The following is a 16,830-nucleotide window of genomic DNA, read 5'->3' as shown; positions in this document are numbered from 1 at the left end:
TCTTTACTGCTGCTAAGGCAAAGATTGAGGTTATCCCCAATGATTCACGCTTTTGGTAAAATCGCCAGATTGGTATCTGTCATCGCCCTTCCAAACTGAGTCGAAGATGAACATCAAACATGCCAGCTAATCGCACAGAATTATTGACTCAACGTCTCAGCAGGCTGCGTTATGAGTCACTGAATATTTCAGCGTCTTCAATACCTGGTATAATTCACATGCCCTTTAGGCTGCCGATCGCAGTATGCTTATCCCTGAAAAAAAAAAAAAAAAAAGCTCCAACTCCCTTAACCCAACTTCACAGCAAAGTGCATACAAACGTATTCATTATACAGTACTTATTATATGAATAACAAACCACTTTAGGACAATTAGCAAACAATGGAATTGTTTAATATTTGAGGTCATTTGTAATAAATGATTCATACAAAATAGTGATGACAAAGAAAACAAGAGACAATGCATTTCTTAACATAAGGTTAGGTATATTGAGATGTTATACAGCTTTACATCCCTTGCTGAGGTTGTCAGTAAAACCTCTTAGAAAATAAAAGGGTCTTAAATCAAAGCAGTCACTGGTATGGTCCACAGCTTTGACAGCTAATGACAGTGCCAGGTCTGTCACATCTTTTAGTCTTGCAGCAGACACTTGAGCGGAGGGGCACCTTCATCTAGTAACAATTTTCTTGTTCCCGAAGAAAGGCTTGGGTTCAATGCTGTTTGCTGCAGGCTGGGCTATGGAGTTTTTTTTTTCAGACCTGACGAGGACAGGCAACCAGCCAAACAGAACTTGACAAATGCATCTATAAATACAAACGGTACCAAACATTCACTGCCTCACTCCTGCATAGTCTTAAAGTGCCCGCACAAACATACACATGCATAACCAACAAGACTCCTCTTTCCACCACAGAGAGTCGAGGGAGAGAGACTTTGAAGGCTCAGCACAGATTCACAAGCACACCAGTTAATATTCCAAGATAAACAACACCCACCCCACGGCTAAAATGAGAACAATCCGGCCTTACTGCAATAGACCATCGACATCAATGTGAAAGACTGAGCATCATTCATGCTCTTCCATCTTAGACACTTTGGGCATTCAGTCAGTCACCAGAATAAGAGAGAAAACAGGAGTCTAACTACAGGTCAGCATTAGGTTCCAATCTCTCATCACACTCAATGAGCTAGACTCCACCTTAGGTAAGGGGGTCCGCGGGGACTTGTCTGAAGAAGACCCTGCTATGGGACTCTGAGAACAGTGAAAATTGTCCTTTCCGCCTCTAACCTGGGAAGATCAGTACAGAAGATTGAGCTGGCTCAAAGGGTACCACCAGTCACAGTGACAGAAGAAAAAAACAGGAAGAAAAAGGGAGGGAGGAAAAGAAATTGGATGGAGGATGACCCCTATGTGGTTGTGTGGCTAAGAATCTGTTATTTCCGATCATCCTCAGAAACAGTAAGTGAACGGAGTGGGGGGAAAAAAATGAAAGCAAAAATAAAAACAAAAAAACAATTAAAAAATAAGCTAAGAAATGCAACAGCAGCAGATGCAAGCAATTAAAAAAAAAAACAGGTAGGGTATAAAAAGAAAATAGTATTTTTATACGAGCCAATGCATGAAGTCCATCAGTGTCTTGGAGAAAGAAGGTGTGGTGGGTGTGTGTGTGTGTCTGTTGGGGGGGGGTTACTAGGCCTTGCTGACACTTCATACCTTCACAGAGAGGGGAAAGGAGCAAAGCCCAGACTCGGTCCAAATCCAAAAGTTCATAACTTTTGTGTGTGTATGTGTGTTTTTTTTTTTGTCAGGGATACAACATATATGTACCGTTATACTGTTTGTCTTCTTTTTTTTATATAAACTTTTCACATTGCTCTGTTCTTCTTCTTGAGGACTCGCATGTTCTTTTTCTCCCAATTGGTCTGGTCTGGATGAAGCCTTACGTTTGTAATATTCCCCCGATCATGGTTCAGTCCAGACTACCTAGTAGTCATCCAAATCAAAGAACTCATCATCTGCGCCCGTGTAATCCATTCCCTGGAAATCCACCCGGTAACGCAATAGCCCTAAAGTAAGAAGAAAAACAAATAAGAAAAATAAACATTGTCATTAGTGCATCAAACGAAGAGAATACAAAGCAGATAAATGCAAATTAGGCAAAACCTATGAGAGACTGCCAGTGGTTAAAATGCAACAGTTCCATTTCAGCAAAAAATAGAAACACAAATATGTCCTCACCCCCGATTCCTCCAAAGCCTTTAACAAACTGTGACCCCTCTTGGCTCTTGTCGGTGACTATCTCCAGTGTGGCTCCAAACCTCTTGTAGTTGTTGGCAAACCACTCCAGCAGAGGCATGCTTTCAATCAGCTCATGCTCTTGTCCTGTCTAGGTGCCACATGCACAGGAAATATGTCAGATTAACTGCAACAGGCAGGAAATTTACATTCATTTTGTCTTACGTTTGGGCATGGGAAGGCCAAAAAACAAGGTTAAACTGACTCTATACGATACTCATGTACAATCATGTGCCTTTTCGGTGGGTGCACAACGCAGAATGGCTTTACTGTCCAACAGCATTTCTTTTCTTTGGACGTATTTTCCATAAGACAGAACATTTTCCATGAGACATTTTAGTGACAAATGCCCAAAGGCACATGGCTATTCTACTGTATAGCAACGGCACAATTTTATGTTCTTCTGCAACATCTCTGTCATAAAAAAGCACCAACTTTTCAAAGCACCAACTGCTGGCAATTTCACTACGAAATATTTCACTGTCATTTCATTGACATTTGATACCACAAATTTGGAGGGGAGGTGACCCTTTCAGAATTATTGAAGAGAGATGTTAAATGGCACTTGTAAGTTGTAGACAAGAGGACTGCTTTATGCTTTTGTGATTTTCTATCAATAGGAGGTGAAAATGAAAACGCATGACCTTTTCCCCCTCCTTTAGTGTACAGAGCATACACTCCTAGGTCATTTAACTAATGGGTATCCAAGGAAGGAAGGAAGGAGAGGGATTTGCTTGTACTAAGTCGGCCATACTTAATTTCCCTTGCTCCATAGGGGGGCATTGCCATTGCACAACATATTTAAACCGTGTTCTCAACCTTTCAGTGGGAGAAAGACAAGAAGAGTTAAAAGTTCAGCACAACACTGTATACAGCTGTGACAATTGTTGTGCTTTGTGGCGTTTTGTACCTCTTTGTCAGAGAAGTGAGATTTGTCCTTCTCTTGCTCTGGAGTCAAAAACAATGTCTTCTCATCTAAGGAGAGGAAGAAAGGGCAGAATAAGGCCATTTTCCCATCATGATGTGTCATTTGGAAAGATATAAGATATGAAAGATATTATTCTACTGCTTCATCCAATTGTATGGTTGTGCAACATACAATGAGAGTCATTTTCAGTTTGTCAGTATAGCTATGAGGTGGGCCTATACGTAGTTGACAGCTAAGACACAGTCTGCTTGGCCCCTGCTACCTCTGGTAATAGATTGTCCAACACTGTAACCCCTGGCCTACGGCAGCAGCTTTCGCACCATTCTCTGTTCCATTGCTTTCGGCGCCATGGCATCGCAGAACGTAACGCATAGTGTCCAGGTTCTCGTAGACTACGAGGATCTCCGCGGCTCCCATTTCCAAAGCCTTCAGGGTGTCCTCCACACCAAAGCAGTACTTGCCCGTGTCCTGACTGATCTCATCAAAGTATCTTCCTGAAGAGGGAAAGAGTACCCATCAACATAAACACCACCAATACTAGAGCGCCATAGAAGGCAACATTAGCAAACAGCACAGAAACACAGTCAATGATTAAGTGCCGAGGAGAAAAAACACTGACTATAAATTCAGCTTTTTGTTTCTAAGACATGTTCCATACCGATCAGTTTCTTCTCCTGTATGAACTTGACATTGGACAAGACCTCGGCAGAGAGCTCAATGGCCTGGTTAAAACCGTTCTCTCCTCCGTACGAGATGTCCACCAGCTTCAAGACCTTTGCTTGTAACCTCTACACAGAAAACACAAGGCAACCAATTACCAGGTTAGTCAGCTCAAATGTCCTCAGTTAACATAAAATATTTAAGTTAGCACACGTCGGCACCTACCGGATCAAACATGTCCGACTGACTTAGTTCCGTCTTGAAGTCCGCCGATCCGGCGAGCACCAGGCCGGCGACGTTGACCTTGTCATTGGAAACGTAGAGCTGACACGCAGTCTCGGCCACTTTGCGTACGTAGTTGTGCCTCTTCTCCATTCTCAGACGGGCGAAACGCAAGGCAGACTGACCTCCTCTACCTGAATAAGACAGGACAGAACATGTGCTACATTGCTTAACGCAGGGTGGATAACTGTAGCAGTAGATGGGTATGTGTGTGGTTAAGAGGAATGTGTTGGCAAGACAGTTAGCATGTATGCAAGAGATACGAAATGCAAGTGAGTGTGTGTGTGCGTGTGTAAGTAAATAGTAAGTAAGCAAGCAGTTGTATGCCATGGAGTTGAGACATGAGAGAAGCAGGGCTTTTTACCATGCTTTTTGGGAAGGTCCACAGTGAACTTGTGAAGCACTTCTCTGGTGTTTCCCTGGAGAGTCCCAAAGAGTGCACCACTCCCATCAATCACAATGAAGCCAAATTTACTGTCATCTGACAGCAAGGCAGTAAGAGCCTAGAGAAGATGAAAAAAAAAAAATGATTAACCATGATTCGCATGACAAAACAAGCCATTTATTCCCCTTTACAAGAGCTGCCTTGAAAACTCTGCAAGGCCACTATTTTGTTCAGTATGTAAGAAAATGCTGCACAATATATTTGGATTTTCAATTTATGTGAATAATAGATAAACAATAACCAAAAAACATCTGTCTCGGTCGAAAATCCATTTAACACTGTTGAAAAGGAAGATTGAAGGACTGATTCTTACCTCAGTGTGGAATTTGTTATCGCATAGATACAAGGATGTGTTGATTGGTTTGAAAGGCTCAAAGTCGATGTTGACTTTTTTCTCTTTGCCCTCGTCTGTTACAATGGTTCCACAATACACCACCAAGCCATTGTGTGGCACTGCATAAAGACAATATGGGAAGACAGAAATGAACCACCACACTGAAGAGCCTGACTATTAATATGCCATTATAATCATTCCCCCATGACAAAGGCACTCTAGGCACATAACAGTTTTGATCACAAAATAGCTCAAAGGGAGCACCACTTGCTGAGGAATTTCCCCATATTTAGTTAACAAAGGCTTGATTAGAACTCTTAGAACTTAGTCGTAATGAGGGAACAGTGGTAATATGCGCAATAATAATAATAATAATAATAATAATAATAATAATAATAAAAATAATAATAATATTGCCATATTTTTAGACATTGGCACTATTCAGACATTGGTAGCTTTCAGCATACAAGTGTTCCACCCCAGGCAGAACTTCCAAATGTGGCACTCCCTCTTGTATTGCAGCAAAACCATATAAAGATTGCTGTGATATTTAAGTACCTTAAAATTTGCAATAATAACTGGGTCTCCAATAAAATTCTGCCTGTTATAGCCGCTGGGTAGGATTTTATTATCAGTCAAAATCAATGCTAGTCTGATAAAAGTGGAGGCAAAAAGTCTCAATCAATGATAGACTCTGTTGCTATAACTAGCTTTTGCCTATTCTTAACTCAGAGAGAAAGAACGTGTGATTATTATTGTTTATATATGTCAAGTTTGTTAAATAGTAATTAATGTGAACTTAAATTGGGATGTCAAATCTACTTCATTTAGTCCTACTTGCGTACTTATGTTTAAATAAGACCAGAGTTGGTGGTTTGGACTGATAGACAACATATAGTCTCCAACAGTAAGTGCAGTTCTCAATCAAAAAGGAAAAGGGAGCTAATGTACCATTAGTGTACACCGGTGAAATCCAGGAGGCAAACACCAAGCCTGCTGGCCACTAGGCCCTGATAGCAAAACACACAGCGCAAACAATGGTGCTTTGACATCCAAATGATAAAAGCACATGAATGTAACATAATAGGCCAAATCAGAAGCTAAACGGATCATTATGTCTAAGCCATGAAATAATGCCCAAGAGATTGCCATACTGCATGTAGTGGGCAAGCACATGTGGTAACCTTTCATTTCGCCGGAGGCTGCCCAATCCAGTATGAAAGACGCTGCTTTGATGGAAGACCAACCCAGTGCAGGCTGCGCAAAGCAAATGAACAATTGGCCAGCTGATCCGAAATTGAAATCCCTTGTCCATAAGTACAGCAGCCAACGGATGTGCACCTGGTGACACACCATCGAAACCTACATAACAGACGGAAATGTCCACTAGATAACCCTTTTAATGTGGAATTGGATTTGCCTTCGTCAAACAGTTCCGGCAAAAAGTTTCAGTTTTCAAAAACACGAAAAATAAATTAAACCTATAATGAGCAATGCCACACAAACTAAACCAAATAGAACTGCAGGTTAAATCAGCTTCGTTTTCACCCTTAATTTGCACTGTGGTTGCTAAAACACTGTCCTGTTCTGTTTGACTTCTTGAAGAATAAAATGCCTCATATTTGATGTCATGCATTCTTTAATCCTACCTTTTTTCAGCTTCTATAAAAGGTTTTCTTCATAATATCTGAAAAAAAATCAAAAAGTAACACTAAAACTAAATAAAAACTAAACTAAAACCAGTCAATTCTTCAAAAGACTACGTAGTTACGCACTCTAAAAGCAAACTGAAAGACTAAATAAAAATGAAACCTAATGAACATTTTAGTCTGGTCTGTAAGCACCAGCACAAGGGCCCATCAGATAGGACAGGAAATATTTTAGAGAGAGATGAACAGCAAACTTGAGAAAGTTTGTATGACAGACTCTAGGCTGTTGACTACGATCAGTTCACTATTTGTCCTTCGAAAACAGCTCCCCAACCTCTCTGTGATGCGTCCGTTGTCATGAGGACACCCTCAGTAAGGAAAATCGGTAGTCTGCCAGTCGCACAGGCCAGACAGACAGGTCTGCTTAATCCAGACACATCTTGTAAGGTGATCATTGCATGAGGGACACAGAGGTGAGTGTAAGTACCCATCTCTGAAAATCACTCATGTGCTGCATGCTGAGGGGACTCACAGCAATCGTAGAGGCCATAAGGCAGAGGAAGCTAAGACCGGCACGGAAACAAACTTTGTGTCCATTTCTGAAGAGAGCGAGAGACAGGAAATGAAGGTCTGGACTCTGTCAGGGAAGCGCTGTAGGACAGGATTTTCAATGTCTGCTCCTTCTAAACGCATTACATTCCCAGGGCAAACACACTCTTTTGGATATTTACAATGAAGGCGAACAATGTGAGTTGTTTGGATCCTCTGCGTATAGCTTCCGATACCCAGAGCGGGGTTGTTCACGAAGATTTGTTTGAGATGCAATAGGCACTCTGGTGGCCAAAGGTAGGAAGAGCTGGCCACTGTGTCCAGAGTAGCTGGCCTCATATTTAGAGCATAAACTGGCAGGTTGCATTCAGACCTTGCATTGGGTTAGCTGAGGGCTTATGAGGCTTGAAACCTGATGTAGAAAGGGCATAGTTTGTGTTTCGGACATCGCATGAGTGATTGGCAAGCTCCTTTTGAAGGTTTTTATGTGCGAACTCAAACTCTGGCCCACACCCATTGTCTGAGAGTGAGCAGGCAGTGGAGGGATGCTGGTAACAGCAGGCACTCTAGGGGCTGTCTGGAGCAGGGGTTTTGGCACCATGGGCCTGAAGCAGCTGCAGCTTTTTGTGACTGTGGCTGTTCCCTCTTGGTTTCCAAAAAATGGGCACGCCTGAGGTTTGCTGGCTATCTGGAGAGCAGAGGATGAGGCCATGTCTCCTCCATGTCTCGCAGCATGTCCTCATTGTGGAAGATAGAGTCATCATCATGATGAGGAGAGGGGACTCAAGGAAGCTTCCCCCTCACCCAAGGGAGGATCTCCTCCCTCTACAACAAGCTGGCTAGGAGGAAGTACCACGGGGCAGTCAGATTCTTCATTCATCACGTTCTTCATTAATGGAACGTGGAATAATAGCTAAAAGATTGTCAAATTGGGGCGTTTTCCTTTAAGGAGCATAACGCGTTGTCCTCCATACTGAGGCAATGCTGGCATGCTGAAGGGTTAGCCAACACCACCAAGGCATGCTCAAGACCCAGGCAGTTTTAACATGCTGCGTTAGTCCCTGTGATTAATTGCAAAACCACAGGAATAAGGACATGGCCAGTATTTGTGACATGGTCTAGAGCGATGCAATGTTGCAGATGGAGGAGAGAGAGAAAATAAAAACCACAAGGGCTAGGCACATCTCTTACCATTGCTACTTGCAAGCGTGGCTAAGTTAGCAATTGGGAGAGGGTGAGGACAGCTAATGCAGTTCATCCGAAAACTGTGAAAAACAGAGAAATGCTGCTTGGCAATGTTCAGATAAAGAAGTGTGCAGCGCTTAAAACCCACCCACAGGCTTAATCCCGGGGTGAGAAGAGATTATTCTAACCAACAGGAACCTAATATGGTTTACATCAGCAGCTAGATGGGAGGAAACACTGACAGAAGCAACTTACCAGAAAAACAGTCACTACGACACTACGAGTGTGTAAAGAGGATTAGTCTTTATTATACATATTTAAACTTAAAGCTGGTGTAAACTTAGGCCCCCTTTACACGAAGTCTAGATTAACCTAAATTGGTTTCTGGAGCCTGGTAAAGGATGGAGCCTGGTAAAGATAGCGTGAGCGGATAGAGAGTGTTCGTCCTTACGATAGGGCTATCTGTAAACTAGGCTTCAGGTAAATGGCCCCTCAGTTTCCTCTAAACTTACACCAATTCAATTCAATTCAATTCAATTTCAATTTTATTTGTATAGCGCCATAACAATACATTGGCCTCTAGGCGCTTAACAGAACCCAGAGCCTAAACCAATGCGTTACAGCTATCTTCATGTCTACTTAAATAGTTGGCAGATAGGTGAATGGCGAGTAATAAGGAAGCTAGTCAATGCATTGGTTTGTATTCTGTTGCTGGCAATATAGCTCAATACAGCTGTGACTTGGCATAGCATTGGTGCTTCATGTGAAATAAATACAGGTTCAGGGCTCAAGACACACGCAATGAAAAATAGAATCTATTGGCTCCTGAACCAAAAATATTTAGGAGCCAAATCAAAGTTTTAGGAGACATAATTTACACCTCAAGTGTGAAGTAAAGTAAAATATATCACACACTTAGTATAGTTTGGTCTGTGCTTCCTTTTGCTTGCCACAACACTCTGCACTGAACTGGCAACCTATAAAGGCCCTCCTTTAGTGGTGATGGACAATATAACCTAAATATGACATAGAAAGGTATTTTAGTGGCAACAATATTACTGACATATGATAAAATAAATGCAAAAAATAAGGGTTTTCTTAAGATGTTATCAAAAAAATACCTTTCAGCTCAACTTATCAAAAAAAAAACTATTATATTTACAACTCATATTAAACAAACATGAGTTATGGTGCCATGAGTCTAAAACGTCCCTAAAATTTCAGTAATATGCCTTGATTACAATCTATGCACGTGATGTGGATGGTGTGAGAACCTACACTACAGTAGCCTTGTTGCCAATGAGCTTTTAATAAGTTGTTGCAAGCCTGATCATTTTTGAAAACTTAGAAAAGTTGTCAGGCTAACTGTAGTAGACCTTAAGGTTAACTAGATTAGCTCACTGTAGCATACCTTAGCCCTAGGATTAATTTGTTTGTGTTTCCTGTTTCCCGACCAACCCTAAAAAAACTGCCGACCCTTACCTTTTTTTTGGGGTGGGCCGCGTTTCCCTGTCGATCTCCCAAAAAAATTAAATAATCACTTTCATTTTCCGTTTTCTTACGGACTTCGGAAGACCATAGTCAGAAAATATATCTGAACACATCTGAAGTGTTCTCAGCAGGATTCTTAAATTGAACTTGAAATTGAATAAGGTGCCAAATTTCTAGACACTTCCAGACGTACGCATGGCAAGTGTGAGAGCGCCGAAGTTGCGTAGTGGCCGCGAGCAGTATTGCAGACAGATAGAGATTTCAAATTGGATATGAAGATGAAATCTGACACATAGTTTCAGCGTTAAACTTATAAAATAATTGCTGTCTGTGGTTCTGTATGGGCTGTGGAAATAATTTAGAAAAATTATAGTTTATGGATTGATAATTGATATAATTAAGAACCCCTTGTTAAATGTGTTCTTGGTCACATCAATTTGAAAGCTGGACCAGTGTTTGATTTAATTCAATTACAACTAGGCCCAATACAAACTAGGGATGGGCATAATTAATCGACGATCGATTAATTGATCATTAAGAATTTCATCGATGTCATAATTTTTTCATCGATAAAACTAATGCACGTTCTGTTGCGTAGTGTGAGTCTTGAAGGAATGCAATGGATTTCGCTATGTGGCAGCAATTAAAATTTTACCAAACAAGGGCAATGTTTGAAAAAACGCCACAGGCCTACTCAGTTACCTGCAAGTTTCCGTGTCTTTCAAAAGTAAACATGAAGAGGTCACGGCATGGGACCGTTTTGATTAAAAAAAATGACTTAGTTCATTGACAACACTGCGAAGCTGTGTGTACAACTCGGCCACACCTCAAATGATGTACCACTTGAACAACGCACATCCGACCATGGTTAGTGACAGTACACAACTAAGTAAGTATTAAACATATGGAACCCACCTTATTTATCAGCACTGTTGGAAATAACTTGCCATCCCAACAGCCTCCATCACTTAGCTTACCGTGGCTAAGTTAGCATGCCTACCTAACCTAGGATTGCTGACGAACTTGGCTTGAAGGATTCCAAAAGGTAGCCAAGCTAGCTAACTGGTTGTTTTAAAAACGTGTGCTTTAACAGTTAGTTACTAGTTTTCAATACCTTCCAGGGTTATTGTTTCTGGTAAGAAAACCGGGGATTGACATAGCTTGAAATTGGCACTGGTCAAGAATCATCTTATAAATTGACGTTTACTATCAGCTGTTATTCTAAGCACCTGGACTTGTAGGTTTAGGGCTTAACTATTAATATTCTCTTTACCAGTGAATTGAATGGCTTGTCGATAATACTGTTACTGGTTGTTTTAATGGAGCTTTGTTAATTAGCCTTATTCATTGTTAGGTAGGCTAACCGAGTAAGTTGTGTTTATGAGCATCGGCTTCTAGCTGTCGGCGCCGCTGCTTAAGAGTACAGTAGCGCATATTTTTCAAGTGTAACCATTAAACGGATCCGGTTTAACTGCCACAAGAGTTGTCAATCTTGTAATACAGATCTCATTGAGGAACACGCTGTGTTTTATCTTTTTTCACTGCATTTTAATATAGCCTATAAATAGTGCATTTTTGACATAATTTTTTTTTAATGATTAATCGAAAATCGATCGTTAATTCTCCCGACGATCGATTAAGACAATTTAATCGAATGCCCATCCCTAATACAAACATAAGCTGTAAGTGCAGTTTGGAGTCTGGACAGTCTTTTTCTCTCAACGCCTCAATAGGTAGATCTTGCCTTCACCAAGGCAAAGGTCAGTGATCTTGGGCCTAAAAAGTTTGGGGACCACTGCTTTAGAGGCTTAACAGAATTATGTTCTTCGTGAGATTTGTGAATGCCTGATGGAATCAAATTAATTCGTTTATGAAATTACTTTTGGATACTTGAACTTCTGAAAAATAATAAACCAAAAAAACTGGAAAACTTTACTCTGACTCTGAGCTTGTGGCCTTACCCACGGATAGACGGTTACCGGGGGCTCGGTCAGTCACAATTGTTTAAAAAAAAAAAAAAAAAAAAACCTAACCCTACCTACCCTAATTTTTTTCAGGGCTGAAACAGGAAACACACCATTTTTTTTCCTAGGCCTTAGCATGTGTTCGACAGAATTTTGACACATTGTGTTTTCAGGCGAGAATATGGATGAGCTGCAGTTTAGCTTTAATAGGCTGGTTTCCACTGAAAAATGTCATAAACAATGACGCTAGCTGAAAACAAATGCTAATATCCATATTACGTTTACTGGCACTGCACCATAAGTGCACTTGCCTTTCAGCCAGGCAAGTCTTTCAAGTTCTTGTAATCATATTTTTCATTTTTGCACAATTGGACCTGCGGTAATGCTGAACCCTGTCACATCATGACGTTAGTGCATCAACAGGCAGAAGGAAATGGGTTAACTGGGGGATAGTTGGCACTGGCGACTAGGTGGCGAAGACTCACTGGGAAAATCACAAATGTAGGAACACTGCAAACCATTTCAGTCACCATCTGGAGCCCTGATGTCTATCACAGGTTCTACAATAAAGGCGGAGTATGATAAGTGATTAAGTGATTAAGAAATTAAACGGCCCAACATTTTTTGGAAGTTTTACAGTACAGACAGATCATTTGTACATGTGTGCCTTAGGGATGTCACGAGAACCGATACTTACGATACCAAAATAACAAAACAACGACGATGCCCCTTTTTTTGAAGCACCGTAAGTACAGTCAGCGCCGATGCCAGCTGTTAGAATAGGTGCTGCGCTTCTTCTGGAACTGACGGGTGCTTCAGTGAAGTTGACATGTTTTTCACATGCAGATGCCATTTACTATTGTAAACGATGAAACTAGTGGAGTCGGCCAGGTGCGCAGTGTTGCCAGACTGGAAATGGCGTATCCGCACGCGCTATCTTTACCAGGCTCCATCCTTTACCAGGCTCCAGAAACCAATTTAGGTTAATCTAGACTTCGTGTAAAGGGGGCCTAAGTTCACACCAGCTTTAAGTTTAAATATGTATAATAAAGACTAATCCTCTTTACACACTCGTAGTGTCGTAGTGACTGTTTTTCTGGTAAGTTGCTTCTGTCAGTGTTGCTTCTGTCAGTTCTATCAGAGGCTCATTTTGGAGGATAATTATCGTATCTGGCAACACTGGGAAGGCGGTTCTCTCTACAGTGAGATCTCGCGCAAAAAGGTGGAATGAAAGGGAGACGTAATAACTAGTTTGTGAAAAACCCAGAGAAACACAAATATCTGACGAGGCAAAATCCTGGACGCTTTTGGAATCCCTGCCAGACGCATTTTTAAGGTCCCGAAAAGAGGACATGTCCAGCTAAAAGAGACGTCTGGTCACCCCACATTATGCAAACGATGCTACCGTGTTCTTCAGACCAAGGGAGGTAATACTTCCAATTTAGCAAAGCACCTGAAAGACCGTCATCCATATTTGTTTAAAGATCTCAAGGTTCTGATTCATATTAACATCATCCAAAGAATGCAGTTTTTTTAATCTGTCATACTAAAATACACGTGACATGATGTTTAAAATGGTGGTGTGTTACAATGGCTTATGTTATGCACGTAGTTTAGGTAAGCTATGCTGTAGTTTTAACGTAAGCCTATAGCCTACCTTGGTTAGAAGGAGATAGAGAAAGAGAGCATGTATCTGTATCGTGGCTAAACTAGGGAAAATCACTGAATGTCCTAGTTAAATAGTTACAAATGAATATGCAATTGGTTTGAAAAAACCCGATTACCCAATTTTTTTTTCAATGCCATAGACTCGATGTAGCCTATAAGATGATTTGCGAGTGACAGCTGGAATTTCGCCACGACCACACTGAACATTGATTTATTTTGTATTTAATACGTCCTTTAAGAAACTCAAAACACTTGCTCATCTTGTAAGCTGAATGGCTGCACTGTTATATCCACGGTTTTGTTTTGCACTGTTGTTGTTTCTGCACAGTACCTTTTGAAAAGAGGCCTGGAAGTCTGGAATGTGCCTGTGGTCACTAGTTGTTGCACTATAACCATTAATTGCACTGATCTGACCAATCAAATTGTCAGGGCGGGTTTCATACGATGATGGACAGATGATCAACCGTAACGTAATCAACTACCTCCCCAACGCTTGGCTTGAATTTGTATTCAACAAACAAGGCTGCTGCTGGAGAGCTATAATTTGGGGATTCAAGTCTGTTTTAGAAGACACTGACAGCGCCTTCATTTTGAAAGAGGAACAGAGACGCACTTTCAAGGTATTTGTCGATCGAAAATATGTTTTTGCCGTCCTTCCTACGGGATCCGGTAAAAGTTTAATGTATCAGCTGGCCCCGATGGTCATACTACGTTGCTCTGACTGGTTCTAGGTATATAAAATTGAGCGAAGAGGCATTTTTTCTCCTGGCTCGGTTGAAACACGCCCCATTATCACAGCCCAATGGAGCAGTATCAGACTCATATTCTTACTAGAATTATGAGTATGACATCGTCAGGCTATGTGTGCCTATCTAAACAGCTAGAATTAGCACTACAGATCATCCTTTGTTCCACAAATGAAACACAGTCTTTCACACACAACCAATAAAGGGAGCCAACACAATCAAAGGTGGATATAAGCATACATACATGCACACCCAAGCATTCACAAACAAAGAAAAACCCACCTTTGTTGTAGAGCTTGAGTCTCTGTTGTACAGACGTGATGGCTCCGAGCACAGAGAGCCGGTTGACTCTGCTTTTGATATTGGAGGCTGTGCCAAATTCATCAGCCAACATCTTGGCCACTCGAGAAATCTGGTCCTTCGGAGGAATGATGAGTGAGATCATACTCGTGCCATTCCTATAAAAATGCATAAACAATATCTCAATTCAGTTAAAAGAACATCTTTATTCAAAGTACACCCATAAATCAAAGTGGATTTAATAAAACAGATGACTACTGAACAGGTGTGACTTTTTACAAAGGGGCAAATGCTCAGTACATTGATGTGCCGAATAGTATTCTGTCAAAGATGAAAGGTAGCCATAACTCCCAGTTACACTTTAGACATAATCCCTATATCCAACATAACACACAAGATGAGAGCAGTCCCACAGTATGTTGATATCGGAGTTCAAACATTTTACTGTTGGTGTTTGCATTTTGCTGTCAAAATGTACCTGAGGTGTACTGTACACCAACAACATGAAAACATTCTAACCTGCTCCACTGGAATGGTATATTCGTACAAACTGCGCATGAACCAAGTGAAAATAGACTGATGTAGGTAAGAGAGAGACTACCATGGCAGCAACAGAAACAAGCAACATATTAAAAATCATACTCCACTGGCATGGTATACAATTTCTTTAATAATAAACGGGTTGTGAGCTAACCCTATAACGGTATTCTGGGGGTACTTGTGTAGTGTAGACGCCGTACCAGTGTATCAAACTAGCTAATCGCCGGTGTTATGTTTGTTGGTATGACAGGCATGTCAACAGTTTCTATTTAAAACACCAACGTTCATAAGGTGTGCTACACCTTACAAAGGCTGAGTAAGCAAGGTCCGACCTTCATTCTAGTTATCAAGGTAATGTTTCCGAGCTTCCCTGTGCCATGCACTGCTCTTCTAAGTCAAGTTAAGTTAAACTAGCTACAAGCTAATGTTAGCTAGCCACTGAAATGTTCGGATGGTGGCAGGTGTACCATGGTCCGCAGATGTGAAAGGTGCTAACGTTACAACACTACTTTGACATCTGCCATCAAGCCAGGCTTAGGTAACAACTTAAAATCTACCCTTTCAATAAACGTCTTAACAGTTACAACTTATATGGTTTCACCCCTGGAGTAACGTGTAGGCTAAGCAGCTGTTACTGTTACCCACCACAGTTCAACATCATAGCATGCAGCCATCCACTTTCACAACTACTCCACCCATCCGAAGGTTTAGGACACTTACCCTCTGGCTGCTTCAAGACTTTTGATCAACTTCTTAATCTTCCAGATCTCCACGTTTCTGTCTGCTGCGCTGGGGTCGTCCGCCATCTTTCTTGAATCGTTTCAGGACCTAAAACAGAATGGCTAGCTATGTTAGCTAGACAGCTAGCAACCCGGATAGCAGGCAGAAAAACCGGGCAGGCTAACTAGATACATGAGAAACTGAGAGCCAATAGCAAAGAAACAGTCGGATTCGAAGTCACATAGTTACTAAACCTTAGACTGCCTATGTACACGCCTTAGGATGATGTAATAACCTGGTTCAATAATAATCGGACACAAACTGTTGAAATCTTGCAAGCTAACTGCGAGAAGGCCCTTCTACATCGGTTGGATTGGAATGACTACAGAGCCCTGCTTGATCGATTACAATAACCTTCCCAGGCCCTAAAGTCCACCCAATTCACTAACAATTTGCTTCGTTTGTTCGTAATGAAATGTCTTGGAAGTCTGACTTCTTCAGTCATAATGTCTCCATTAAATGTACCACTTACTGACTCCTTGGTAGTTGCTTTACTGCGTCTCCAATATCACTTCTGTTGTTTGTACCTGTCTGCTATTCTCTGACGTTGCCTCGCGAGCCGGTTCGGGCTTGCTGCGCGTGGTACGGTTTAGCTCACGTGTTTTAGATCACTTCCTAGAAATGGATATACCACTTTTTCATTGGATGGTAAAGACAGAGTAGACGAGACTACGACTGAATATCCACGAAGTGCATCCTGGAATATGTAGGTTTTTTTTTTTTTTTAGCAAAGGTCGGCGACAAGGACCTCACAAATACGGCAGTTTCAGCTTTTTGTATAACCAAACCGACCCTATGTTGAAGAAATAGGAAACAATTAACCATCTATGTAACATATTGACCCCATTCATATGGGTTATTATGACACTTTGAAACATGCCACTCAGGCTTTAAAACTAAGATAAAGAAAATAAAAATAGATATTTACTTCTCGGAAAAGTCCTGTGTAATAAAGGTAAGGTAGGCTGATGTCCCAAGTGACAGGAGGAAATGGCAGACCCTCCCTTTGCACA

At 41.2% G+C, this 16,830-nt stretch overlaps 1 protein-coding gene across 2 annotated transcripts; it reads right to left on the bottom strand.

The window, feature by feature from the left end:
- Positions 1-371: 371 nt before the first annotated feature.
- Positions 372-16,404, bottom strand: etf1b (eukaryotic translation termination factor 1b). 2 transcript variants are annotated; one of them, XM_080855162.1, is made up of 11 exons: positions 16,345-16,404; positions 15,758-15,865; positions 14,480-14,655; positions 4,925-5,064; positions 4,531-4,669; positions 4,110-4,300; positions 3,883-4,012; positions 3,545-3,718; positions 3,207-3,271; positions 2,240-2,387; positions 372-2,067 (listed from the first exon to the last, which is right to left on the bottom strand). In XM_080855162.1, exons 2-11 carry the CDS (start codon positions 15,841-15,843, stop codon positions 1,985-1,987), a joined length of 1,332 nt encoding a protein of 443 aa, XP_080711288.1. In that variant the 5' UTR covers positions 15,844-15,865; positions 16,345-16,404; the 3' UTR covers positions 372-1,984. The 2 variants fall into 2 exon arrangements, with proteins under 2 accessions (XP_080711288.1, XP_080711287.1); XM_080855161.1 differs by having other exon boundaries at positions 16,290-16,379.
- Positions 16,405-16,830: the final 426 nt, after the last annotated feature.

The sequence above is a fragment of the Sprattus sprattus genome (genome assembly GCF_963457725.1).
Source record: "Sprattus sprattus genome assembly, chromosome: 1".
NCBI lineage: Eukaryota > Metazoa > Chordata > Actinopteri > Clupeiformes > Clupeidae > Sprattus > Sprattus sprattus.
The sequence above is the reverse complement of the archived record's forward strand: the minus strand, read 5'-3'. Positions and strand labels throughout refer to the sequence as shown.

Excerpts from the sequence above, each read along its gene's own strand:
- etf1b (XM_080855162.1), bottom strand. The coding sequence starts at position 15,843 with ATGGCGGACGACCCCAGCGCAGCAGACAGAAACGTGGAGATCTGGAAG. Across the intron at positions 4,301-4,530 it reads GGACCTTCCCAAAAAGCATG|GTAGAGGAGGTCAGTCTGCC; the intron begins GTAAAAAGCCCT and ends TGTCTTATTCAG. Across the intron at positions 2,068-2,239 it reads AGGCTTTGGAGGAATCGGGG|GGCTATTGCGTTACCGGGTG; the intron begins GTGAGGACATAT and ends TTCTTACTTTAG.